A 27,738-nucleotide genomic window follows, 5' to 3' on the forward strand; every position below is an offset into this window, starting at 1 on the left:
CACAATTAAACAAATGCGTGTTATTTAAAAATATCGACATGAACACCATTCTAATAGCAACAATATTACTTGCCTGTGCTATTAAATAGGGAGATAAATACTGTCAAAGGAAATGGTACTTTCTTATCAGTGACTACCACTCCGTATTTTATTTATTTAATCAATATTATCACATAACTCGAATATTATCTATGCACAATATCAGCGGAAACTGCACAGAAAAGTTTTATGATTATGATAGGTAGCATCAATATACCAGTATTGTAATTGAACCCACCGTGAAAAAATGATTTTCCATACTGCCAAAACAAACATTTACACTCCAACACTGTCTAGGATGCATACTGTGGAGATTAGTGCTGGTTAACAATTACTGTAGGTTGCCTCACCTGTCCAATGTGCGAGATGCAATTTATAGCATTGGCTGTCAATATAGGAGTGGCTACTTCCACCAATGGGAATGGAATACAGAATTATCTTAACTAAACGTTGCTACCGTATTTCCCCACGCACAAACTCTGTCTTCTGTTTGTGTGTGTGTGTGTCTGTCTGTGTCTGTGTGTGTGCGCGCGCGCGCTGTGTTTTGTTAGGCTTTTAAAAATATTAAGTGCATATTATGAATAGGTCGTTCACCCAAGTCACCAAAGTATTTTGTGTCCCTATGCTATATTTTGCAGGTTTTGTTCTCACATCTAAACACATCATATATTTAAACTTATTCTTACAAAAAATAAAGATAAAATAAAGATAAAATAATAACTGTTACCATAGACATTTCAGCATTCTACGTTGTTCCTAGTCATGGTTAAACCGTGCGCAAAATATAAAATGTAGATTTTAACTCCTACTTCCTGAATGTAAACCCTACCTTAAGAAATTAGAAATTATGGAATTTAGCTTTGTACCTAACTAACTTGTTAACCATATGTCCCAAAAGGTGAAACATACATAATTATGTATTTTTAAATTAATTATTCTATACAATACAATTCAATACAATCTATACAATTGCTTATCTAATACATGGCATTTGTTCCGGTGATCATTAAATCCAAGAATCAGTGTGTCCAACGTGTAATGTCAACCTATTATACTTTCCTTGAATGACACCCCCTTACACAGTATCCAGTATGTCATATATCAGAAGCTGTAAGAAATCCCACACTGAATTTGATATACTTTTCATTGTCAGAAAATTTGTGCGCAGAAATTTCCAATAAGAATCATTCCTTTTATGTGACAGAAAAGAGTGTTTCTTAACAAGAAATAGCATTTGTGAGATGAAATAAGCACTATGTGGCAGATGAAAGTACTACAGGGCGCAGGTGACTGACATGTACACTCCACTGCCAGTAGATGGCACAATATTAAAAAAAAAAAAAAAAACATTAGTAGGCCACAAATGATGTCAATGCCATTTGGAGATGAAACACAAACCTTTCAGTGATTTTTTCCTCATTCATAACTTTTACAACTTTAAATATAGATTAGATAGATTTGTCTAATCTGTAAATATTTAAATAGTGTGAAACTGTGTCATTGTCATATATACACAGATACACAAAGCTGTTCCTCTGTTGTGGACTAATACGTAGCTCTTTCACAAGATTGCTTAAAACAAACTCTTGTCTGTAATGTTCACTTCAAGTTCCTATTAAGCTTTTACCATACTTTTGCATTTGCTGAAGATTGAGGTGACTTACAATTAATGACAACCAAAGTCTGAAAGGAAGTGACCTCATGGGAACAAGTATGCAATGATGTGCATACTTGTAACTGAACCACTAATCAGCTGGCCCTGGCAGCAATTGTGGGATTCCACTGAGTCTTCATCATCAGCTAACACCAACTGGACTACCAACAACTAATAGGAATGGTACATATTCATAAATCATGGTGATTCAGAGAGTGGCATGTCATTGTGGAAATGTATTTCACATTACATTATTGTCACTTATAAGATGCTCCAGAGCGACTTACATAGGTTAGTTTCTTGACATGTTAACCATTTATACAGCTGGATATTTACTGAGGCAATTGTGGGTTAAATACCTTTCCCAAGGGTACAATAGCAGTATCCCAGTGGAGAACTGAACAAGCAATCTTTTGGTCACGAGCTCATCGACTTACCACTGTGCAAGTCTTGAGAGTTACTTTATGGTGTACCATCTGATGAATGTGATCCTGTATGCAAAATGACATGTAGGCACACCACACACTGCTAAGAGTGAACACATTGACATATGGGACAGTAATGTGGTGTGATGGTTAGGATATTATGCTCAAAATCCCAGGCAAGACATTTAGACATCATTAGTGTTTATATGCCCTTCTGCTAAGCAAACAATAACAACAACAACAACAACAATAATAATAATAATAATAATAACCATCATCATCGCCCTTCCAAAGGATGTAGGCCAAATATAGTCACTGACGTAAATAAACAGAAAAAACAAATGAACTTTGCCCATGTTATTTTGATATTTAATAGCGCTGATTTTGACAGATTACATCACCCATACAGTAAATTATTTTTGGGTTTGGGTTTTACATTTGGGTTTTGCAGTTCCGCCATGCAACCTAAATGACAAAGCGTATCATTTTAACCATGAACATCACGGCGTAGCTCGAATTTACGCATAAAACAGTATGTATGAAACATTGCATTCCTGCTTTGGGAACTTGCAGTGCAATCCAGTTCCCTTCCAGCGGTGTCCTTTAATTCCTTGCCCTTTGTAGCGCCCGCGTGTCGATCGCTTTAGCGTTGAGATTGGTTGGCCTCTCTCGTCAGAATTGAGTAACTGCTGAATTGACATGGAGTTGGACAAATACTGTACTCGCTCGCTCAGATCGGTCCGCCTCCTTGCGGGGCTGACAGTGATTAAGTTCGCTGCTATTCCCGAACGTGTTTAAACTATCTGCTGTTGAAATCCACTGTGGTAGGTGGCGCAGCGGTTTACTGTATTAAGACATTGGCGTACCTAGCTAAATAATAGTTTGAAAGTTGTAGGGGATACTCAATAAATAGAATCAAAGTTAGCCAAGAAGAGGAGCGGATATCCTGAAACAAGCCCAACAATGTCTGCGCAGATCATCAGCGGCAAAGAAGTGTCGGCGTAAGTTTGCAGTCAATTTAAGTGTACAGCAAGCGAAATTAAGTGAATAAAATGCAACGCGAATTAGATGCAACGTGCAACTTCAGACTAGTTAGCTAGAAAGCTAGCTAGCTGGCTGGCGGTAAAATTCATGTGCATGTCGAAGTAGGTATCCCAAAGTACAACCAAATTTGCAGCGAACGAGATTCGTGTTATTTCGACAAGTGCTTATGGCAAGATGGCTAGCTGCCACTATCTTATTAAAGACAGAAATGCAAGAAGCGGTTACACAAAATGACAAGCTAACTAGACGTCTGTTGGTGAGCTTTATGAATAGCCACTGATAAAGTTAGCAAACGGTGCGATCAGTAGCTAACCACTATGTTCGCCTTTCCAGTTGAATGGTGTGCACTGTGCACAGCTGCACTAGCAAGATTACCTTTTAAACTTTGAATTAAGTTTTTGGATTTCACTGCACTTTGAGTTACTGGAGTCTCGTTGATAAAGAGGAGTAATACGGGATTCGTATTATTTTGGACGTGGTGGAAGTGAGCAAAGGTCATTTTCCCCACAGGCCTCACGTAAGAATTGATTCTAAATTGCAGAGCACATGCACTTTGCTAGCAAATAGAATTCCACCCCTCCGTAAAAGTTTGTACCGCCCCGCTGGGTATTTCGAAATGATATGGACGTTTCACACAATATGCGGCACAGTGAACTGTAACTAGCTGTGTTAACCAGATGAATGGAATCAGTTTACTGTGGCTATTTGTTAATTGTAGTGCCAGGAGAAAACCATGAGGCAGGGTTGTCAACCACTGTAGTGAAATTTTGGATACAGTAATGATTTGCTGAAGTTTTGTGCTCGCTCTAGGGAAAAAGCATGTGCCACTGCTCTAGATAAGACAGTAAAAGCATAGGAAAAAAATAAATCTGGCGTTTCTACTACATTTTTAAAATATCGATTCACTTTATTCTTGAATGGCAGTATATATTATGTGACAAGTTTTCTTTGCCTGAGATATGAGATGCTCTGTGCATGTCTTTGTTTATGCCTAAAGATAATCTCAAAATAATAAAATGACTTTCATAAAAGACTAGTGTGCAAGGCTCTATTGGTAAACGATTTTCTATGTTATTTACCATGTTAAAAGTTTAATAATAAAAATAACAATAATAATAATAAGAAGAAAAAATTACTTGTATGACACTTTTAATACTGTGAAATTTTAGACCAATGTGCCTCATTGCAAATCAGATAAAATTTATAAAACATTTATAAAGAAAAAAAAAAGCATATCTGGCATAACGATGTCATATAAAAACTGCATACATGAATCATTTAGGAACCACACATTACAAACAAATTTATTGGTTGTATTACACAACAAGTAAAGAAACCATTTTAGGGTCATTTTCCAAAAGCACAAACTAAAAAATCCCTAAATGGATTACCTATGTTAAAACTTATTAAACAAATAACATTATCGCTACCAAGGATCATGCTGCTGTCGATACCATTGTCCTGTGTTCTGCTTAAACACTTTTTATCTGTATTTAATAAAGCTCCCAGCTTCTGCATGCACCTCTTCTTTCTGTTTTACCACTTCTTACACCATTTCCCTTGTTTGCTCATTCAGATATTTAGGAGTCACACATGTGACCGTAAACGTACTGATTTAACTAACTATTATGGTTACATGAACAAATCAGTAGTATAGTCTCACAGTAATGTTTGCTGACTACCTCACTGGCTAACTAGATAGTTCGTTTTGACAGAGATGATTTCCTCTTGCTGATAAGGCTAACCAAACACAGTGGAAAGATTAAGACCTCCAGTAGCACGCTTAGGTGTTTTAGTTGAATCCCTGACTCAGTACAGTGACATTGCTTGGAAGGCCAGAATTAGTTTCTTAGAGGTTCTGTGTGACTAGGTAATTGACTACCACCTGCCATCTTTCCCTCTCCCCTCGCAAAGAACGTGCACAGCTTTAATGGCCAGTCTCCAGCATGGAAAAAAGTAATACTACTCGAATGGAGAGAGTCTTCAGAACCAATCATGACACTTGATTAATTTTCCTGCTACACGAGGTCAGCGTGACCAAGGTCTGATCCATTCACTTCTTGTTCTCCGGTGTCTGCTACATGATGGTCCAAATAGCGTTCACATGGTCTTTGCGAATGTCTGCTGTTTCTGCCAAATTTCACTGCATAACTGTGCCAGTAAAAATTCAATTTCATTAGAATTCTGCGTGCCAATGGCAGCGGATCTTATTAGCTGAGATTGTGTGCAAAGCCTCGGTGACCTCAAATTGTAAAGGTGGAAGTGTGCAAGTTGACAGCACTGATAATGTATTTTGTAGTTTCTGTTCTCTAAACTTGTAGTATCTTATACTTGTCCTTGTGTGCACCCCAAGTGTACAGTATCCTTAAATATGTTCTGTGAAACCAGTAAAACAGGCATGTAGTTTGATGGAAGTCATATGGAGTCAATCGACTGGGTGTTTTACCTTTCAGAACAATTTAGCAGCACTTATGCACATTCTGAATTAGCCACAATGGACATTCTTGGCTCAGAACGTGTAATGTAGCTAACACTTAATGGCCATCAAGTGGATAAAGGGACAGTCTTTACATGTCATTTAAAATATAAAAAGGTAAGTTTTGAATCACCTGTTTAACCTCGCAGTCAGATGTGGTTTGGATTGTGATCTGAAAACCAGATTTAACTTTTCATTGAGCAACTCATGCTTGTCACAAGACTGTTAGCAGTGACCTTTTAATTCTGTCCTTGCTATTACCCATTAGCCAATGTTTTAACAGAGACTGACCCTCCCCTTGCATTCACCATGAGCCTATTCATTTGCCTTCCTTGTTACATTGACTATGTTACTGGCAGTTCACAAGTAGTAGTTGGTAGTGTGTGTGTGTATGCATGTATGTGTGTGTGCTTGTTACTGCATACTGTATTCTTACATGAATGAGTGTGCTTGTGTGTGTGTGTGTGTGTGTGTGTGAGAGAGAGAGAGCTTCTAGCAGAGACATTCAATTGATGTGCAATTAAGGCAAAATGTTTCAGAGGCACTGTCTTGTGAATGACACAGTGGCCTTGATAAGAGCATACAGGATGCCCTTTGTCCTCACTTCTTTGCCAGACCAGAGCAGTTCTGACTGGATGAATTTTGCAAAGCCTGTTGGCTCAGTGCAAACTGTTAGTGCCATCTGAGTAGATAGCAGTAAGCTTTAGTGCATTCCCATGATCTGATTCTTGCGGCACTCTTAATGTGTGCATGCCACTAAATCAGTTATAATGATGTATGCTAATATCAAGCAATGGTTTGCTTGTGCTCAGAAGTGTGACCAGTATTGTTCTGAAAAAGTAGTGTAGCTCAGTTATGTAATTTTGATTGATTTTTCTTTTCACTTGCTTCTCTACCAGAGTAAGTTCTGCTGTTGTTAAGGCAGGTTTACGAATGTTAACGTCATGAACTGTTGATGTCCACAGAAAAGGAAAATCAAAGTCAGTACACTGATCAAATATATTTATCATAATTGAAGTGACAGCTTATCACCCATTATGCAGAATGTGTTTCTGCTTTCCCCTTTTGGAAAATTAGATGGAAGATGATTGGTGTCATTTAACCTGTCTCTAATGAAACAAGCAATGGTTCAGTCACATGTAGTTCCATTTTAATGTCTTCTGTGCTAGATTAGCTAATAATTTCTTTACTGACCTTTAATTTGAAGGTACTTGATAGTTACCATATTTTACTTTATACTTTATATTTTACTTACCGTAGCAAAGAGAATTCTGCCCTGTCGATAGAGGTTTCTCATTATCCTTTGTCTCTCCCTGTGTAGGAGTGGAGATCATTGTAAGGGACTGTTCTTTAAAAGATGTGCAAGTGTGCAAGATGTGCAAGTAGTTATAATCTTTCATTTCCATGGTTAAGTTTCTCCTGTTGTTGAATTGCCATGTTTATTCTTATTATCCTTGTGATTCAGCTCATCAGTCCTGTGCCAAATTTTTGACCTTGTTATTATAGGTGGTAATTGAGACAGGGTGAGGGGTGGGATTTTAAAGGTTATACTATGTAATGATGCAGCTGGAGAATATGGGGAGTCCTTTTCCGGCTGGCAAGCCTATACCCTCCTATCAAGGCAGCTGTTCAGATTGCATCAACCTCTTACTGTAAGCAAATAAAACCCTCAGGTTCCAATTTTCCTCCCTCTCTTCCATCTGTCGTGCACTCTGATTGGCTGAGAGGGCCTTGCCCCCAGACAGCCCTCCTCTCTGGTTATTGTTTAACTGTAGTATTACATTGCTCTTTCAACCTTGGTCTAGCTGCAAGCTTGCCCCCTATGGCTTTTGATAGTGCTTCACCTGACTTGACTCAGGCTCACACTGGATTCTGTGGACCTACATGCAAAAAACTCAGGGAGGCAGAAGGACAATGCTGAAACCGTCCCCTAGCTGGCCTCATCCCTAGTGTTGCATTTTGACAGAACCAGGAGGGAGGGGTCTAGCCTCCCATTCTCACAGTCGCCTTTGTCGGGCCCCTCAATACACTGGCATGTCTAATCCAGAATCCGCCATTCCTGAGCAGCAATAGCTGTGTGTCAGGCAGAAAGGAGCCCCTTTCAGAGCACCCCCCCCCCCCCCCTTCTCCTCTATCTACTCTGAGGGAGCTGCTCTGCACAGCTATGCAAGCCTTCTGTAGTGCTCTGGGGGGAAGAAGGGTCTTGACTGCAGTGGTCTTAATAGACCTTTTATTGCTGCAGGTGCAGTGCGGTCTGATCCCCCGGCGATGGCCTATGTCGGTCTTGCCACCAGAGTGAGTGTCTTGTTCTTTTGTCTCCAGAAAGGTGAGGGAGCAGCTGAAGAAAGATGTGGAGCAGATGAAGAGCCAGTTCCCAGACTTTCGGCCAGGTCTGGTGGTCTTGCAGGTGCGTGTCACATTTTTAGCAGTTTATATTCATAACCTCTGTAGTACAAACCACATGACCCCTCTTTGCTCTTCCTCTCTTTTTCCTTGCTTGCCTCTTCAGGCTGATGGCAGGTAAGGCTTTCTGTCATATCAGGTCCTTCACACACTAGGGCGAAGGCCACTTGTTAGGTTCTGTATGTGAGAACATTCAGTCCTTGCCACACTTGAGGTCTGGTATCTTAGCATTGCAATACTTAATAGTAACAGTAATTCAGAGCAGCTGCTACAAGGCTAAATAAACTGATTCATTGTTAATGTCATGCGAAAACAGTGAAGTAGAAGTGAATTTAGACATGAGTATAACAGCTCCTTTTTTTACATCTGCAGTTAGGTAAATTATTATGAAAGAGCTAGGAAAAAGGATTTGACAGTTTGCTATTTATCATCTCATTTTGCGTGGAGGGCAGTATGCCGGATCCATTTTTAATGGGTCTCCTATTTCAGCTCCCACAAAGACATAAATGCCGCTAGTGTATATCACACGAAAATGGGTTGACTAGACAAGATGAGTGCACAAGGAGGCGGTTGGAAAATGCAAGAGGAAGTCTCTCAGTTACTCATTCACAACACAAAAGCTGTGGCTTGGCAACACTGGAGAAAATCTCAGGAAAGCAGTCCAAATTTATGTCTTCATTCACTGCACTCCAGCACTTCAGTAGACACAGGTGCTGCCTGCCGAGATGTGTGGACTTGGAATCCACTGCCTCTGCGGTGTCTCTGGCCAAAAGCCAGCTGTTCCTTTGAGAAGTAACGTGTGCCTGCTTTCCAGGTGGGGGACAGGGACGACTCCAACCTCTATATCAGCATGAAGCTGAAAGCTGCCACTGAGGTAAACGCGCGCAGAGACGTTTGTGCAACATTATTGTGAATGGTTTCTCCAGTGGTGTTCTGTCATCGGTGTCCCGCTGTTAGCGCTCTGTCCATGTCAGGTCCGTAGGATTTGTCCCTTGTACGTCACTTGACGCTGTCCTTGTCATTTCAAGATTGGGATCAATGCCAACCACTTGAGGCTGCCAAAAACTGCCACAGAGGATGAGGTGAGTACAATTTGCAGGTCCTGCTGCTGCTTTGAATTCTCTTTTTTTTTTTTACCTTGCATTGCATTACAGTAGTCCATTGCCAACTAGGTCTTTTTCAATCATGGATTTTGTTATGAGATTTGAATTGTATACTGCTTAACCAACGATGGCCCTCCATCTTCATTATCCATTAATTCAATAGGCTCATATCCATACCCTAATTTTGCAGTCTCTGGCATGTGTCTGCCTAGTGCGTGCTGCCTGCGCCATGTGTTGGTGTGTAAAAACGGGAACTGTCAGAATAAAGTGTGGCACATCAGGTGGAATGCTACAGATATCACAGGTTTATTAGCTGCAGAGCTGTTTACAGCAAGAAAGACTGCATTAGAAGTCAGAGAGTGGCTCTACATGAGTTTAAGCTTTAGAGTGTTGGAAAATATGTTTCACTTTTGATTTATTCAACCTATGAAAAAGCTTTTAACTGCTGTGTCAGTGGTAGACCATGCAATACAGCAGGGCAGGTGTCAATCAGAAACAGCCAGGGCAGTTCCTCTTGTTAACTGTTGATTTCCAGCCTCACCAGGTTGAAAGTTGTCAGTAGCTGTTGCTGGTTTCATTAGCTGGCTTCACTATCACCTTGAGCTGGGTTAATTACATTGGTAGACAGTGAAGATATGTGGACTGCATTGGCTAATAGTTATTGACTGTCTGTACAGTTCTGTACTTTGTACATGTGCTGTCTTTATACTCCATTGAAATTTAACTGTTCTTGTTTAAATTTAGCCTTTTTAGTGGAGTGTTGTGTAGTGTAGTGTGGCTATTTATTAATCCCTTCTTTATGCAATAAGGTTTTACAGTGCTGGCCAAAAGTATTGGCACCCCTGCAATTCTGTCAGATAATGCTCAATTTCTCCCAGAAAATGATTGCAATTACAAATGTTTTGGTAGTAATATCTTCATTTATTTTGCTTGCAATGAAAAAACACAAAAGACAATGAAAAAAAAATTAAATCAATTATCATTTTACACAAAACTCCAAAAATGGACCGGACAAAAGTATTGGCACCCTCAGCCTAATACTTGGTAGCACAACCTTTGGACAAAATAACTGCGAACAACCGCTTCCGGTATCCATCAATGAGTTTCTTACAATGCTCTGCTGGAATTTTAGACCATTCTTCTTTGGCAAACTGCTCCAGCTCCCTGAGATTTGAAGGGTGCCTTCTCCAAACTGCCATTTTCAGATCTCTCCACAAGTGTTCTATGGGATTCAGGTCTGGACTCATTGCTGGCCACTTTAGAAGTCTCCAGTGCTTTCCCTCAAACCATTTTCTAGTGCTTTTTGAAGTGTGCTTTGGGTCATTGTCCTGCTGGAAGACCCATGACCTCTGAGGGAGACCCAGCTTTCTCACACTGGGCCCTACATTACGCTGCAAAATTTGTTGGTAGTCTTCAGACTTCATAATGCCATGCACACGGTCAAGCAGTCCAGTGCCAGAGGCAGCAAAGCAACCCCAAAACATCAGGGAACCTCCGCCATGTTTGACTGTGGGGACCGTGTTCTTTTCTTTGAAGGCCTCGTTTTTTTTCCTGTAAACTCTATGTTGATGCCTTTTCCCAAAAAGCTCTACTTTTGTCTTATCTGACCAGAGAACATTCTTCCAAAATGTTTTTTGGCTTTCTCAGGTAAGTTTTAGCAAACTCCAGCCTGGCTTTTTTATGTCTCTGGGTCAGAAGTGGAGTCTTCCTGGGTATCCTACCATAGAGTCCCTTTTCATTCAGACACCGACGGATAGTACGGGTTGACACTGTTGTACCCTCGGACTGCAGGACAGCTTGAACTTGTCTGGATGTTAGTCGAGGTTCTTTATCCACCATCCGCACAATCTTTCGTTGAAATCTCTCGTCAATTTTTCTTTTCCGTCCACATCTAGGGAGGTTAGCCACAGTGCCATGGGCTTTAAACCTATTGATGACACTGCGCACGGTAGACACAGGAACATTCAGGTCTTTGGAGATGGACTTGTAGCCTTGAGATTGCCCATGCTTCCTCACAATTTTGCTTCTCAAGTCCTCAGACAGTTCTTTGGTCTTCTTTCTTTTCTCCATACTCAATGTGGTACACACAAGGACACAGGACAGAGGTTGAGTCAACTTTAATCCATTTTAACTGGCTGCAAGTGTGATTTAGTGATTGCCACCACCTGTTATGTGTCACAGGTAAGTAACAGGTGCTGTTAATTACACAAATTAGAGAAGCATCACATGATTTTTCAAAGGGTGCCAATACTTTTGTCCGGCCCATTTTTGGAGTTTTGTGTAAATTGATACTTGATTTGACTTTTTTTTCTTTCTCTTTTGTGTTTTTTTATTGCAAGCAAAATAAATGAAGATATTACTACCAAAACATTTGTAATTGCAATCATTTTCTGGGAGAAATTGAGCATTATCTGACAGAATTGCAGGGGTGCCAATACTTTTGGCCAGCACTGTAGGTTTGTCTCCCAAGACTGTCTCCCCCTATCACCAAGTTTCCCAAAGACTCATGCCCTTCCAAATGGGGATTTGTCAGCTGTGGGCTAACTCAGGGATGCAACCCTCTCAAAGGATTTCTTGGGGACTACTGTATTTGCTGAGTAGATGCCATTATCGAGGAAGACCTACACAACTGATGATTAGACATTATCCATTTTATGCAGGTAGATATGTACTGAAGCAATGTGGCCAGAGACCTTTGCAGCGCCCCATCCAGGAATGAAAGTTCTCACCTTCTAGCAGCAAAGTCACAGTGCTATTCTGCTATTCCTGTGGAGGCTTTATGTACTCAAGGAAGCTGAAGACCCCACTCTTTCCCTCCCCTCCCTCAGGTCCTGCGCTGTATCGTGGAGGTCAATGAAGACCCCTCAATCCACGGTCTGATCGTCCAGCTGCCCCTGGACTCCATCAATCGAATTGATACGGAGAAAGTCACCAATGCTGTGGCCCCAGAGAAGGACGTGGACGGGTGAGAGTTTGTTCTCACTCATCATTGAAGACTTTCTGACTCCTGGCCACAGTCAGTCAGAAGTGTTGGAGACGGAAGTTTGTTGTTTTTGAGTTTCATCTACCTTCCTTCATCTCAGCTCAACTGTCTTATTAGGGCTCTGACCGGATGGGGAAAGCCAGACTCTTGACATGCATGCTAATATGCTAAGTAACACAGTGTAAACACCCTGCAAGGGCCTTAGCCTGGTGCTCTCTCCTATGCAAGGATACTAGGAATCCACATTAGTTTTCTTGCTTTGATTTTCCAGTAGAGCACATTAAGTGGTTTTATTAACAAATGTTCACAATGAAATATTTCATAATAGTGCTGATGAACTGTCTTTTTGAATCTTGAAAAGCGTAATCATATCATCAAGGGTTATTTACTGGCTGTGCAACAGTTGGTGGTCTGTTTGAAAAGGCCTGTTCATTTAACACCATCACGTATTAAAGCACTGAGTGTCAGGTTTACTGTGATGGCAGTGAAAAATCATCTCTGCCTGCTGTTTTGGTTCAGACAGTAGAGACGTGGTCCAAGTTGGCTGGAGAATGGATGTGATGAGGAAATTGATTTTCATCAAGGGCTCACAAGAGTAATGATTAATTCAATTGGTTTTAATCAGAATCCTCATGCTTCATAGGGGTTTGTATTGATGGAGTGCCAAACCTGGGACACTGATGCCATTAGACTAACAGCAGCAGGTCCATACGTTGACCCCCCCCCCCCCCCCCCCAAAGAAAAACTGTTAAAGTTGTCTGACTGTGTGTGTGTGTGTGTGTTAATTGTAGTCTGACCAGTATAAATGCAGGGAAGCTGTCTCGAGGGGAACTGGGAAACTGCTTCCTTCCTTGCACTCCCAATGGCTGTATGGAGCTCATCAGACAGACAGGTGGGTGGACTCTGAGATGCATTGAGTTCAAGTACCCTGAGGATAAATTACTGACAGACATCACAATTACTGAGAATTACAGTTTGCATTATGTGTTGAATGAAATGGCTTTAAAGATTTTTTTGAAAGCATTGTGAACGTGATCGTTTTCTGAACACTGAGAGGCACAGAGCACCACGTGCTGTAATAGTTAAAAGCCAGCGCTCAGATCCCAAGAGTGACACAGTTTAATTTCTCTTTGCCACGGTCACTGCAATGAGTATGTGCACAGAATGTGAAATTTGTGAATATTACGTTTTAATATCACCATGACCGAAGGAAATGAAACTGAAGTAAACATGATTATGGAAAGCACCAAGCAAAAAAATGGAGACATTTAATAGAGCAGACAGAAGAGAGGCGATGATGGTCTGAAAGCTCAGTGCGTAATTGAGCCAGTTAACGCGGTGCTGCTGTGTGCAGGCGTCTCGGTGGCCGGGAAGAACGCTGTGGTGATTGGGCGCAGCAAGATCGTGGGAGCACCCATGCATGACCTCCTCCTTTGGAGTCACGCCACGGTCACCACCTGCCACTCCAAAACCGTCGACCTCGCTGCCGAAGTAAGGGTCCACCTTCGGAATGCCCTCTGCCCTCCCACAGAGAAATGTGAAGATGGCCTAAAACGTTGAGAAGGACATCGCTCTGCTCACGTGAATGTTCCCCACTCCATGGAAACTCAGAACGCTAGCATTTGGCTTTTGAGCATGTGAGCGCATGATTGGGGGTAAAATTGTCCGTTTTTACTCCCAACTGAAAGTTAAATGCTGACCCACTGTGGAGTGTCTTAGATTCCATCATGCCGTCTCCTCTCTAGGTTGGCAAGGCCGACATCCTGGTGGTGGGTGCTGGGAAGCCCGAGATGGTTAAGGGGGAGTGGGTGAAGAAGGGCGCGGTGGTCATCGACTGCGGCATTAACCATATCCCAGGTCTGTTGGCCGTCCTGGGCAAAGGCATCACTGTGATTTGGTTTAGGAGGTTCTTTGCTGATGCTGTGTCTGCCAGAACTGCGCTGAGGCTTGCGTTGACAGTGTCCCTTGTCTCTGTCTCTCCCAGACAGCACCAAGCCAAATGGGAAACGTGTGGTGGGGGATGTCCACTACTCCTCTGCCAAGGAGCGGGCAGGCTATATCACCCCAGTGCCCGGGGGTGTGGGCCCGATGACAGTCGCTATGCTCATGCAGGTACACCATCACCCTAATTCAGTTGGCTCATTACACGCCAGTCAGTCATATCAGGATCCATTGATTGCTTCAGGCCAACATGGAAATGGTTGAGTGAATTTCTTCAGTCAGTTGAATAACTGCTCCTCTCAGAAGAATCTGCTCTTGCTGTTCTTCGATTCAAACCCACGTTCTATATGCAGCCCTATCTCAGGTAACAGTGATTAGCTGTGTTAGCAATTCTACTGGCAGCAATGTCATGTATCAAAACACAAGGTGTCCTTTTTATTTAACAAAAGAAGGTGAACATTCATTGAGGTGAATTTATGAAACTAGATGCTCTGCCTTTTGTGAAAGATAAGGAGGAAGGATTTTCTTTTCACATGTTAATACAGCATTTTGTCATCAAAGATGGCTGCAATTCATGGGAAAACAAATGATGGAAAAGTCATTTTCTTCTTCGCTCATTTAAGTATGCCAATTTTCCTCAGCGTGCTGAACAAAATGTTCCCGGGTTCCCTACATAAATGGGGGAAATTAGCCATTTTCTCCACTTAGGAAATTTAAATGTGTGTATTATCTTTTTCTCGGCAGTTTCCCAAGCTGAATATTTAATCAGTTATTTATGGGATGTGTGATTGTTTCTGCATCAGAACACGGTGGAGAGTGCTAAGCGCTTCCTTCAGACGTACCGCCCGGGGAAGTGGAACATCTCCTACACCAAGCTGAACCTGCAGAAGCCTGTGCCAAGGTAGGAGATGCTCAGTAGTGCTGTCTGGCATTTCTTCACTGCTGTTTCAGTTCCTTTATCATTTGTTTGAAATGCCATTTTTTTATTCAGCCAGTCACATTCCCCACCTCTCATGATAAATAATTTATGCCTTTTTCTAAAGCAGAAATCTTCGGTTCTGTTTGGCTATCCCAGGGAAAAAGGAAATATTCTCCTCAGAGTCCTGTGACATTTCCTGCAGTTGTTTGCGCTCGATGAATTAATGATAATGTGACTCCCCCCCCCCCCCCTAGCGACATTCAGATCTCCCGCTCCTGCACGCCCAAGCCTATTGACCGGTTGGCCAGGGAGATCGGTCTGTTCTCCGAGGAGGTGGAGCTGTACGGGAAAACCAAGGCCAAGGTGCAGCTGGACACCATCAAGCGCCTGAAGGATCAGCCTGATGGGAAATACGTGGTGGTCACTGGGTAAGGCCGTTCTCTGTGTGTCATTTCCAGAGCACTTCTTGCATTTCTATATGTCATCTTTCTGTAAGCCGAGGAGAATAGTAATGACAGGGGCAGCAGTGTAGCATAGTGGTTAAGGAGGAGGACTTGTAACCGACAGGCTGCTGGTTCGATTCCCCGCTGGAGCACTGCTGTTGTATTAATTGCCTCAGTAAATATCCAGCTGTATGGATAACATTGTGTAAAAAAAATAAATAAATAAAGCTACATCCGATGTAAGTTGCTCTGGATAAGAGAATCTGCCAAATGCCTGTAATGTAATGTAATGCTCCAGACTGTTCACTGACAGTGTTGACACTGTTGTGTAGGTTTGCTCTTCACTGGGTGTTGAAAAATATATTTGTGTTATAGTCAATGGTGTGTTCTCCACCATCTCTGATGTTGCCACATGGGTTTTTCCCATTATGCCTAATTGGGATATCTCTGTCTCTTGGCATTTCTTTGTTTGTCAGGGTGTGGATCTCTCACAGTAATCCCAGATCATATGACCTCAGCAATTCTAGTGCAGGAATGCAACCTGACAGCCATCGCTGTCATAAATGAATTGTCACAGATGAACTTTGGTTAGGGAGTTACGCAATACTGCTTCGTAATACTGCCACTGTGAAGTTTGTGGGTCTTCACTGTGCTTTGTCCCTCTCCAGAATCACGCCCACCCCCCTTGGGGAGGGGAAGAGCACCACCACAGTGGGGCTGGTGCAAGCTCTAGGGGCGCATCTCAACCTCAACGTGTTTGCCTGCGTCCGCCAGCCCTCCCAGGGCCCCACCTTCGGAATCAAAGGTGAGTGTGGATTTTGACTGGCTTTCAAGAGCATCTGTCTCACAGGCCGTAACCAAGGACAGTACTTGGTTGGTGGTTTCTGAATCAGCAACACAGCTACACACTGCTGCGTGGTGAACTGTTATGTTGGAAGCAAGCAAGCAAGCACCATCATTGTTAGCTACCCACTTTCAGGTAATTACTTGGGGAAGAACTCTTACAGCAACAACATGATGCAGCTATAGAGCCATGCATATTTACAGATTCATATCGCTGATTAAATAGGAAGAAAAAACAGGATAGAGCAGAAATCCTGTAGGTATTGGGTCATGCATGGCTTATAGTTGTATCTTAATATCATTACACAGAGCAAAGTTACAGTGTTCACAAATAATTAATTTATTCCAGAAGACACAAGTCTAATCCCCATACATCCCTTAGGATTTTGTAAACCCCAATCCCCCTTGTTTTACACTGACAAAAAGCTTCATATAGTGTTTTATGAGGGTCTGGCTTCTCTGGGGGAATGTGGGATTCTGACCATTCCTCCAGGCAGACCTGCTCTTTTTCACATCTTTTGGTTTTCATTTCTGAACTGCTTTCTTGGGTTTGAACCACAGATGTTTAATGGGACTGAGGTAGATGAGGGCTGGAGGTGACAATTGTGACAATTATCTCTTCCATTATAGGACCTTTTCAGGTTTCATTGATAATCTTGCTATATTTTTGAAATTTAGTGTAGACAGTGGAATGCCCAGTTTCTCAACTGAATCTCTTTGGTTCTTAAGATTAGAAAGCTCAAACAGCTGGCGTTCATCATCTTAACTGTAACTTTCACTAAAAATATTTAGTTTTAGTAATCACCACAGAATTCAAGACTCACAGTATTAAAATTCTAAACAGTATTTTGCATCATTGAAATTGAGTGAGTGCCATATTATACATTATGAATACGTTCAAAATGCCTGGTGTAAGTAGATTGTTTGTTTGGTTCTTTCAAACATTGTTAGTGTATGAATGATTATGTGAGTATTATTGGTCACTGTGCAGTTGATTCTCGTGTCAGCATTCTTACAAATGTTACAATGCCTGTATACTTGACTGTCACATCTCCCATCGAAATGAACTGGGAACTGTTCGCAGGTGGTGCTGCTGGAGGTGGATACTCTCAAGTCATTCCTATGGAAGAGGTACTGTATTTTCCCTTATCACATATGAAGGTAATCAATGAGCACAGTGGTGGCAGAGTGTTATGGTGGCTAATGAGCTGCGCTGTGCATATAAGGTTTGCAGATTTGATGCTCAGCTGGATTACTGGCTCTGTAAATACCCAGTTGAATAATGAGTTAACCTAAGATTAACAAAGGTAAACATGTGTCCGTCTCCCTGGAAGTATGTTGACCGAGCAGTATGTTGACTCAGCAACGTAATGCAATAAAATATTACTGCTTCACATTGCTCCTTGTTGGTTTCAGTTCAATCTTCACCTCACCGGTGACATCCACGCCATCACTGCCGCCAACAACCTGGTGGCTGCTGCCATCGACGCCCGCATGTTCCACGAGTCCACACAGTCAGACAAGGTGGAAACCGCCCTCACAGTTCTGCTTTCACCACACCATTCCCCTGTAACTGCTGACGTTTGACCTGCTCATAGACCGTCATAGTTAATTAAATGTGACTGCGTTAAGTGTACAGTACAGTCTCCCCAGTGTATAGGTAAAATGGCGGCATACAATAGTGAACCAGCCCACTTGACTCGTTTCTCTCGCTCACAGGCTCTGTTCAATCGGCTGGTCCCCTTGAGCTCTGGGCAGAGGAAGTTCTCCCCCATCCAGCTCAACAGACTGAAGGTGAACATGCCGTATCCTAGAGCCGCTGTGGGCTTTCAGCTCTGCTCGAACTAGTCACAATACCAGGCACTCATTAATGTAACTCTTTCAAAAGCAGGCTTGGGTGACAGGTGATCCTGCTGACAACCCAGATACCAAGAGTGATAAGTTTTCCCTGTCAATATATTGCATTTAGCAGAGTGATAGTGAAAATCCATTTTTCCTCTATGCTGTTTGTAGAGACTGGGCATTGAGAAGTCTGACCCCTCTGCCCTGACAGAGCACGAGATAAGCCGCTTCGTCAGGCTAGACATCGACCCGGACACCATCACTTGGCAGAGAGGTATCTTCCCAGATTTTATGACATATTTATGCACAATTGCTATCATAAAAAGGGTCCATAAAAAGTGTGAAATGTACCTCATGATTCTCTGTTCTTGCCCAGTTGGCAGAGTTATCAAACTTGCACCGAACCCCCACATTCTGGAATGTCTACCATTAAGAATGCCTATCGACACAGTAATAAGTTCTGCTTAGATGTTGACTTCACTGATTTCAACACTTCTGGTGTTGTCGTAGTAATGGACACCAACGACCGCTTCCTCAGAAAGATCACAATCGGCCAGTCCCCCACAGAAAAGGGATTCACCAGGACGGTAAATAAACAAGGAATCAAAAAGGATACTTGAAATGTATACTTTGTACAAGCAATGTTACATAATATTGCTCTGATGTGATAAGATAAAGCCTGTGATTCTTAAGAGTAGCCTGCAGCCTGTGTCCTGTTTTCTTATCAAATGTTTGAATGCATGGACTGATGCCCTGTGTTTTTTGTTTAGCCTATTTCTTAGTGATGGCAATAAAACAATCCATCCCTTTGGCAGCGATGCTATTTACAGCCGCTAGCAGTGGCTGACGATTGTGACACATAGACTACCTTCACAGTGCTGGTTGGTTGGTTAACCAGCATTGTACCCCTCCAGACGCAGTTCGACATCTCGGTGGCCAGCGAGATCATGGCCGTGCTGGCGCTCACCAGCGGTCTGGAGGACATGAGGCAGCGCTTGGCCAAGATGGTGGTGGCCAGCAGTCGGAGCGGGGACCCCATCACCACAGAGGACCTGGTCAGTGGGCACAGGGAGGTCTGCAGGCCTAGCCTGTACCCTCTCCCTGCCAGCTGCACTCTCTGCTAACAACGGGAGACTTTCTTTCAGATGGGAGTATTCTATCAGAACAATATACCATTCTTTGTCAGTGACATTTGCATGACTCTCCAGCTGTGTTGTAAATGACTGTGATGCTTGATTTTAATTTTAGAAACATTACCAACTGTCAGCTTTAGAAATACTAGATGGGGTTGCTAAGTACAACAGAAGACTTCACGGCTGACGCTGATAAGTGTAAGGGGCAGTGTAGGAATTGCCGTACTGCATTGCGCTGTGATGGTCAGGGGGTGTGTGTTAAACGATGCACAGCGGGGTTCAGTCTGACCTCGGTGTTTGTAAATTGCTGCTGTCTTCTCCGCAGGGCGTGAGTGGGGCGCTGACGGTGCTCATGCGGGACGCAATCAAGCCCAACCTGATGCAGACCCTGGAGGTGGGTGGAGCAGACTGCTGATGTGATGAGGGACAGCCTCTGTCATCACTAGTTGTCCCCCAAAGTGAGGTGTAACCCGAGTACCATACTGTCTCTGCCTGAGCAGTCTCTCTGCGAAGGCTGGTGCTGTGGAAGTAGAGAGAAGCGAATGGGCGTGGGAAGGAAGACGCCAGAGAAAGATCGTTCCCACAGTGGCACTCGGATCACACTCACTAATTAGTTTATATTCTTCATAGCTGTGTGGGCAGCCCTGCGGTAATTAGAAGCGAAGAAACCCACCCACAGACCTGCACAGTACCGCTGGTGGGCTTTCACTCACTCTCCTGCACAAAGAGATTTCCCCTCTGTCTTTTTTCTCTGTTTATTCTCAGTGGTGTAGTTTCTATTTTAACTTCAGGACACAACATGGCAGGCAGTGGGATTCGACCATATTTTCCCAACATTCCATCCATTAGACCATACATATTCCTTATAAGCCTGCTTGTGGTGTTTAATGAAGATTAATGTTCAGCAAGGTATTGTCGTGGGTCTGCCGCTGACTGATTTTGTCATTTCGGGGTTTTCCGGCGGGTTCGTGTTGTTGGAAAGGAGCAGGCCTGCGGGCATACAGCACTGCTGTGCAGTGAGATGTTTAACCCGCTGCCTGATTGCTGAGGGGTATTCTCTCTCCAGGGAACTCCTGTGTTTGTTCATGCTGGCCCATTTGCCAACATCGCCCACGGCAACTCCTCAATCTTGGCTGATAAAATCGCATTGAAGCTGGTGGGTCCTGAGGGATTTGTAGGTGAGTATGTTTTTTTTTTTTCTTTTTCCTGTTCTTTCCAAGAACAAACCCATTTTTCAGCCGAGCTTTACAGGTGTAATTATCCTGTGCGCATTGTACCATTTGGAGCATGCACTGTGGAAAATGCTAAGTGTAACATTTGTCATTGAATTGCCAATGGTGCTCATGTTTCCAGCAGTTACAGACCTACTCTTCTCGCTCTTTAACTGATGTTCTGTAATGGTCCCTGTAATGGTTCATTGATCCCTGCGGACCCCTCTTTTACAGTGACGGAGGCTGGGTTTGGCGCAGACATTGGCATGGAGAAGTTCTTCAACATCAAGTGCAGGTATTCGGGCCTGAGGCCACACGTGGTGGTACTGGTGGCCACAGTCCGCGCTCTCAAGATGCATGGAGGCGGGCCCACGGTGAGTGACAGCTGGAGAAGGGTTTGGTCATCCTCCATATTATCGCATAAGATGTACAGAGGGCCTGTGCTGACTCAATGGTAGAAAGCTTTGTGTTGAAAAATTCAGTATACTGTGTCTCACACTTAATTGTGGCTGTTTTTTTCCATTTTTTTCCATTTTCTCTATTTTAAAAGTGGAATGTGTACATAACCTAAAAATGTATGGTCTGAACTCAGAACTCTGTCACACACAACTGGCAGATCCTTGCTTGTTCTGTCAGGTATCTTTGTAAAGACATTGTCTTCTCTCGGTCTCCGCCTGAATGCAAATGCACTCCTTAGAATGTATTAACATTTCCTGGACAATTCTGCTGTGTGGAGGTTGTCCAGGAAGACCTCATTGATATTCTTCCCTGCGGCGAGTCAGGGTTATTTGCTCTGTCCCTGTGTTACTCGCTTTATTCCTGCAGGCTGAGAAATTTGATGGCTTCTAAGAGGTGCCGTGAGGACGTGACGGTGCCTCTCTCTCCCTGGTAAGTTTGAGTGCCGCTGGTGCTGTCTTCTCACCAGTGATCTCCGCTGCTCTCCTGCAGGTCACGGCTGGACTGCCCCTGCCGAAAGAGTACACAGACGAGGTAATTACCCCCCGTGCCCCTCATGAGGGAAATGGATGTTGGTTCCTTTGAGGGAAACGCTAGATTAACAGACAGGCTTTGTTGTTGAGTACCAGGTCTTGAGGCAGTCTCATCAACATCCATTGTACCCAGTGTGCCCCATAAAAGAATATTTAAAGCCTGATGATGAGAATGAAATAGATAGTTTTATAGTGTCATTTCAGAATATGCAATAAAAAGGAGCAAAGAGGGTTTGCATGGTTGCTCTGGTATAAAATCATATTGATGCAGCACATCCAGTTAATTCATGTTTTTTATTTTTATACAGATGCTGAGAGATTATTTTTTTCATGTTGTTGACTGGTAATAAAAACTTTATCCATAGGTGAAAAAATGTTGTATAGCCTGCTTGTAGCGCAGATTGCTGGCTTGCTAAATAACTACATGCTAAATATGGTATACTGAACTTTTGTCAATTAGTTGCATTGCCTATTCTTCCTTTATTACTTAAAACCAGTTGTGGAAATAAATTGTAGTATAGGACACATGTACTACCTTGTACACTGATGAATATGTGTACTGCTTCTTTCTTTTTTTAATTGCTGTGCAAATGTTGGCAAAATTGGCTAGCTCCTGTACCTCTCAGTAGTTTGAAATTTGCAGCATAGCATTCTTTGCTGTTCCTGGTATATCTAAGCTTTCTCATTCTCTGCCCCAAGCTCCAGCAATGGGGAAAAAGTCACTGGATATCATCTGGAGCAGTCAATTACATTTTTGTGTTTCCATCCAAAGTCTTTCATTTTTTTAAAGAGTTAAAAATGAAAGAATTTTTAAATTACTCAGACTTCTTAGACAAACTTTATTGTAAAATTTTGGTATTCATAAAGTTTTCAGGAAATTCAGGTATTCATTTCAGGTATTCAAGAAATACAAGAAAGACCATAGTTATGGTTTGCCTTTGTAAAGTTCAGTGCTTCAGTCCAAAAATCCAGTTTTAAAACTAACATCATTAAAATAGCAAAAACAGATCAGTTATTGCTCTGTATCCAGATGTATGTAAGAATACATTAATTGACCTTGTGGCTCCAGTCTGCCCACTCTGAGGTTACATATAATTACTGAATCATATTAGTGGGAGGAGGAGCACTGTGCAGTTTAGTGCTGTCATGGTAACAGAGCAGTCTCTACTCGTCCGTAGAACCTGGAGCTGCTGGAGAAGGGCTGCAGTAACCTGAAGAAGCAGGTGGAGAATGCGAAGGCTTTTGGTGTTCCTGTGGTGGTAGCTGTTAACGCCTTCAAGTGAGTGACTGCGCACCAGACATGAGTCATCCACCCTGTCAGCCAGCATTGCAGAGGGTTCACCACCTTTTGGGTGGTTTAGAGGTCACTTTTTCATCATCATTTTTGCTGTCTCCAACTTAGACTGAACATAATCTAACATTATATATTATTTATTCATTATCTATCTAACATTATCTATTATCATCAGTAACACATTATCTCAGTTCAGCTTATTATCAGAGATGGTTATGGATTTATTTGGTTTTGAGCTCCATCATTGTGAAGGCACAGACTTTAGCTAGAGAGTGTCGAACTGGAATGCTTTGCCAGTTCTCTCTCTCTCTCTCATGGAAAGCCCTCATGTGATCCTCTAGTACCTGCAATTCTGGAAGGTACTGAATGGTGCCGTGAAAGTACCCCTACCCAGAGCATGTTTGTGTGTGTGTGTGCATTTTGGTCTGTCTGATGTGGCTTTAGGACAGACACAGATGCTGAGCTGGACCTGGTCTGCAGCCTAGCCAAGGCGGCAGGAGCCTTCGATGCAGTGCGCTGCTCTCACTGGGCTGAAGGGGGAGCTGGAGCGGTGGCTCTAGGGCAGGCCGTGCAGAAGGCAGCAAATTCACCCAGTGATTTCAGGTTCCTCTATGATGTGGAGGTAAAGACTGGCATGCTAATTAATGTCTTCACATTTTGCAAATTAATTAATCTGCACCTTTTTCTCAAATTGAAATTCTTCTAACCTTTTCTCCATCTCAGTTTGCTTATTCGTCTGCGTTTTGGCCCATTTTCATTGCATCAGCATGCCCATTTTAAAGCGCATAGCCACTTTGCACGTAAGGTGATATTAATGAAGCAACGTCGACACATTAATTCAAGTTCTGTGTCATTAATTATTTCCGTTAGTGTTTTATTGTCTTCCTCCGCTTTGCTTGAAAGAGGGGAATGAATCTGCCACAGGCCCCTAAGGCTAGTCTGTGAAATGACACTGCTCTCCACAGCGCTGCACCTATCAGATCTGTGCCGGCCTCTGTAGCGCTAAAGCTCTCAGTGGGAAATGGCACTTGCTGAGAGCCTCTCAGCTGCAACACAACAATGGAATATAACAAATGGCGGTTGCCCCTGGAAACATCAATGTAACTTGTGCCTGATGTTGAGCAGATGGGATATAGGGGATTGTGCAATATTGTTGTTTAACTTGAATTGATTCAGGTAATATCCTGATATATTAAAGGTTAACATGTAAATCTTAGCTATGAGAGCCCTCCTGGGTAAGGCCTTTGCAGGCAGATATATAATTATTCTTTTTGTAATATGTGTGCGTGTATGCCACCTACATCCCATAGCTGCCCATCGTTGACAAGATCAGAATCATTGCTCAGAAGATCTATGGAGCAGATGACGTGGAACTCCTTCCAGAGGCCCAACAGAAGGTGGAGGTCTACACCAAGCAGGTAAGAGAGCAAGGTCTGTGTGTCTGTATGTGCTGCTCGCTGACCAGTTTGAGTGGAAAAGCCAGACCAATTACAACCTTGGCATCTGAGTGTCTGAACTTTGATCCACTGCGGAGAGGTGAAGTCATTCAACTGATTTCCACCCTGATGTAAAAAGAAATTGAACTAATTGAAAGACGTTCAAATAATTGATGTAATCATTATTTTTATTTTGTTTAATGAAGGATTTCATTGATCGCTGTATATTGTTTGTTTGGAATGGTATTTTGATCCATATTTGAAGCATTTGTCAGTTTAAAAAATGAGAGGAAAAATGTTTAAACCATAAATGTCAATTTTATCCTTTCATGTGTAACTCTGCTTTTAAAAGTAAACTGCTCGTAAAAATCAAATAATCCTGGATGGATGTTGTTCTTACAAGCAGAGTGCGCAGTACTGGCTGGGGACATTGTCTTTCCCGCTCCTCCATGTGTAGATCGATAACTAGCTCTCCTGCTGTGACTGGGGACAGAGTAATTCTGTGTTAACCCACATAAGATTTAGCAATGGCAGCTCAGGTATTGAGAGAAGTTGCAAATCCAGCAAACTAATGTGGTTAATAAGCAACATCATTTTGAAAGTAACAAAGTATATCTTTAGCAAATTTAACGTATCAAGGTATTGGCTATCAAAAATGTAGCTTCCTTGGACTGAGAACATAACCCCTTTTCATGACCTCTGTTTTAAGGGCTTCGGAAATTTGCCCGTCTGTATGGCCAAAACCCACCTCTCTCTGTCCCACGACCCGGAGAAGAAGGGGGTGCCGACCGGATTTATCCTGCCCATCAGAGACATCCGTGCCAGTGTGGGCGCTGGATTCCTGTACCCGCTGGTTGGCACGGTGAGCCCCCTGACCTCAGCTAGTTCTTAGTGTGTCAGGAAACTGTCAGGTGCTGCAATACCTTTACGAAAACTCATCGTACAGAGGATGTGTGCATGTTGCTACATCTGTCAAGAAATGTCTTCATGATTCAGAAATAAGAGACCCCAGCAAGTGGAGATGGCAATAGCATACACTGTCATACTATAAGACCATAAATGTTGTAGGCTTGTTGCAGTTTTTAGAATGGTATTTGTCGCATTATTTTATATATTGTAGAACAGCCATTAAATGTTTGCACTCAAAAGCATATTATCATATGCGCGTGTTGGTTTTATTGAAGAAATTATCCACAGATTAAATGTTCAGTATGACATTTGCAAAGCGCCACATCTTTGTCTGTACTGAAACCACCTTTAGGTTCCAGACAGTAAAATCTTGAGATACAAAGTGCCCTGACCCCAATCAAGATGAAGCTGTTCTTTCCTCTTTTGGATGAGTTGTTGAAAATATCTGTGTGGCACTAAAAGGTGTTGATTAAGCCTAGGTAGACATGGCGCTGCAGAAATCAGTAGGTGTGAGAGCTTTTTTTTTTAATGAGCTGCCATTGGGTTATGAGATAAATATAAATGCACTGGCGCACCACCCCAGCCTTGCTTTACGATTCCCTCCATCTGTTACTGCAGAAGCCTGCACATCTTGTGCAGAGGATGGTGGATTTAGCCAGGCTGGCTTTAAGCATCCCTGCCAGTGCCTGAGCGGTTAGCGCGGTTTCATTTAAAGAGGCCTGTTCTTTTTCCTGCCCGCCTTAGATGAGCACAATGCCAGGACTGCCTACAAGGCCCTGCTTCTACGACATTGACCTGGACCCAGAGACTGAGCAGATCAATGGCCTCTTCTGAGAGCAGCGTGCCTGCTGGGCAGGTAAGGGACTACCACATGTTTTGGGACCCAGTGATGACTTGGCTAAGGCTGTGTTGTTGTGTTGGCAGAGCTACAGGTTTCAATCTCTGAACAAAGCTGATGCTCTGTATTCAGTTAATAATATGAATTTCATCCTATCCAGAAAAAGACCATTTAGGTCTTTGTACGGTGTTGCAATATCCAGTGGCAAGAGAGGCCTAGCATTTTAAGCTTGCATTTATGGGGAAGATGCGTGATGCCTGTGGTGCTTCATTTTTCCTATTTATATATTTATTTATTTTGCAGAACAAATCAAAATGTAATTTTATAAAATATCATCAGGCAATGGTGCTGTAATTGTTCCTGCATTAAATGGAGCCTTAAGGGAGGGATGCAGAATCTAATTCCAGCTCACACTGTCCATCCCCCCGTTGTTAAAGAGCACAGGGAAACTTTTACTGTTATTGTTGTCCAGTATTGGATTAGCGGTGCAACTGACCTTTGTTTTTCTCTCCTCTCGCTCAGCTGCTGTATGGAGGCGATCCAGACCCTCGCTACAAATCGAATCAAATATGATGGAACAATTCCCGATCCAGAACTGGAAAATCTTCCACTTCCCGTCACTGCAGTAATTGAAGCAATCAGTCAGTCAGTTTTCAGAACCCTCATGTTTTATCTCTGTTGACTGGCTCGTTTACATCTAGTGTTTACAGATTTCTTCCTTTCCTACCGCTGAACTGCAGCCTTATTTCAAGGGAGTCAACAAAAGTCTGAAGAAACAGGGAATGCACAGTATGCATCGTTTTCTCACCACCTCTGTCATGACTGAACAGCTTTCCTCGTTAGCTTATTACAGCATGTCAAAAATCAAGTCTGCTTCTCAATAGAAGTCTCAGAGAAGATATGACATTTGCTAATGACAGCAGATCATGAAAATTAGCTGCTGCCACATCTCACCAGTCTGTCTAGCAAATACTAAGAATAGGCCATGTAATTAGAAGAGAAGGCATGGTTGTTTTATGTGGATGCTCATTGGACACTTTGAAGTGAGGTATAAGAGATGGAATAAAGAAGCTGTACTGTGTCACTTTTCTCAGCTCTGTCTTTCACTGTCCTCATGGACATGGGGTCTTACTTGAATGTTGCTCTCTTGCTGTGCTGACTTCAGCCCATAATACCAATAGATTGAGTTTCACTCATTATTTTTGCAGTATTGACACGAATTTCAAACAAAATATGATTCCTTTTCTGTTTTTTGCTATCGTTTGTTTTTAAGAATGTGGCTGTTCAATGTGAGGCGTCTAACCTAGATTAATTTTTTGACTGTTTAAGTGCACTAAAAACATTATAATGAATTTGAACATGTTTCTGGAAGTTGCCTCTTTTCTATTGGAAAATGAAAAATGATTAAAATAGTTAAGAAAACAAAGCGCCTTCCATTCATTGAGCTTTTCCGCTTCAGAGATGTAGGTTACCTGCAGAATGTCATGTGAATGTTAATGTCCTTAACAGTTGACACAAGTCTGTTTTCAGGTGCTGCTTTGTCCACTAAAGGGATGTTTTTTCCCCCTGAATGGAAAATATTTACTGACCTTTAGGGTTGCTGTAGCAACAAAGCTAATGCCTACTGTGGACATTGTCAACATTGATCTTTTTGCCTGTCTGTTCTGGTTTTGCAGTTTCCCTGGATGCGCATTGCAAGGGGCCCAGCAATACACTGCTGATCACTCCTATATCTGTGGTGGCCATGTTTGCCATATGGGGTTAATAATATTTCAGCCACAGACAAGCAGTTTATGAAACTGAGTAGTCAGTG

The 27,738-nt window shown here is 42.5% G+C and overlaps 1 protein-coding gene across 2 annotated transcripts; it reads left to right on the plus strand.

The window, feature by feature from the left end:
* The first annotated feature begins 2,933 nt into the window (after positions 1 to 2,933).
* LOC118787255 (C-1-tetrahydrofolate synthase, cytoplasmic-like) lies at positions 2,934 to 27,218 on the plus strand. Of its 2 annotated transcripts, none has more exons than XM_036542749.1 (28): positions 2,934 to 3,119; positions 7,961 to 8,045; positions 8,856 to 8,915; positions 9,070 to 9,123; positions 11,973 to 12,109; positions 12,919 to 13,019; positions 13,482 to 13,618; positions 13,873 to 13,984; positions 14,112 to 14,239; positions 14,872 to 14,969; positions 15,242 to 15,415; positions 16,099 to 16,235; positions 17,358 to 17,404; positions 17,690 to 17,797; positions 17,993 to 18,067; positions 18,287 to 18,389; positions 18,626 to 18,702; positions 19,030 to 19,170; positions 19,574 to 19,642; positions 20,315 to 20,426; positions 20,694 to 20,833; positions 21,408 to 21,449; positions 22,627 to 22,727; positions 23,187 to 23,364; positions 24,053 to 24,160; positions 24,888 to 25,040; positions 25,832 to 25,943; positions 26,448 to 27,218. In XM_036542749.1, the coding sequence occupies exons 1-27, from the start codon at positions 3,082 to 3,084 to the stop codon at positions 25,919 to 25,921; spliced, it is 2,805 nt and encodes a 934-aa protein (XP_036398642.1). In that variant the 5' UTR covers positions 2,934 to 3,081; the 3' UTR covers positions 25,922 to 25,943; positions 26,448 to 27,218. The 2 variants fall into 2 exon arrangements, with proteins under 2 accessions (XP_036398642.1, XP_036398643.1); XM_036542750.1 differs by lacking the exon at positions 2,934 to 3,119 and adding an exon at positions 8,148 to 8,158 and having other exon boundaries at positions 8,024 to 8,045.
* The last annotated feature ends 520 nt before the right edge of the window (positions 27,219 to 27,738 follow it).

The sequence above is a fragment of the Megalops cyprinoides genome, chromosome 12, assembly GCF_013368585.1.
Source record: "Megalops cyprinoides isolate fMegCyp1 chromosome 12, fMegCyp1.pri, whole genome shotgun sequence".
NCBI classification, from domain to species: domain Eukaryota; kingdom Metazoa; phylum Chordata; class Actinopteri; order Elopiformes; family Megalopidae; genus Megalops; species Megalops cyprinoides.

Excerpts from the sequence above, each read along its gene's own strand:
- LOC118787255 (XM_036542749.1), top strand. The coding sequence starts at position 3,082 with ATGTCTGCGCAGATCATCAGCGGCAAAGAAGTGTCGGC. Across the intron at positions 13,020-13,481 it reads GGAGCTCATCAGACAGACAG|GCGTCTCGGTGGCCGGGAAG; the intron begins GTGGGTGGACTC and ends TGCTGTGTGCAG. Across the intron at positions 17,405-17,689 it reads AAGTCATTCCTATGGAAGAG|TTCAATCTTCACCTCACCGG; the intron begins GTACTGTATTTT and ends TGTTGGTTTCAG.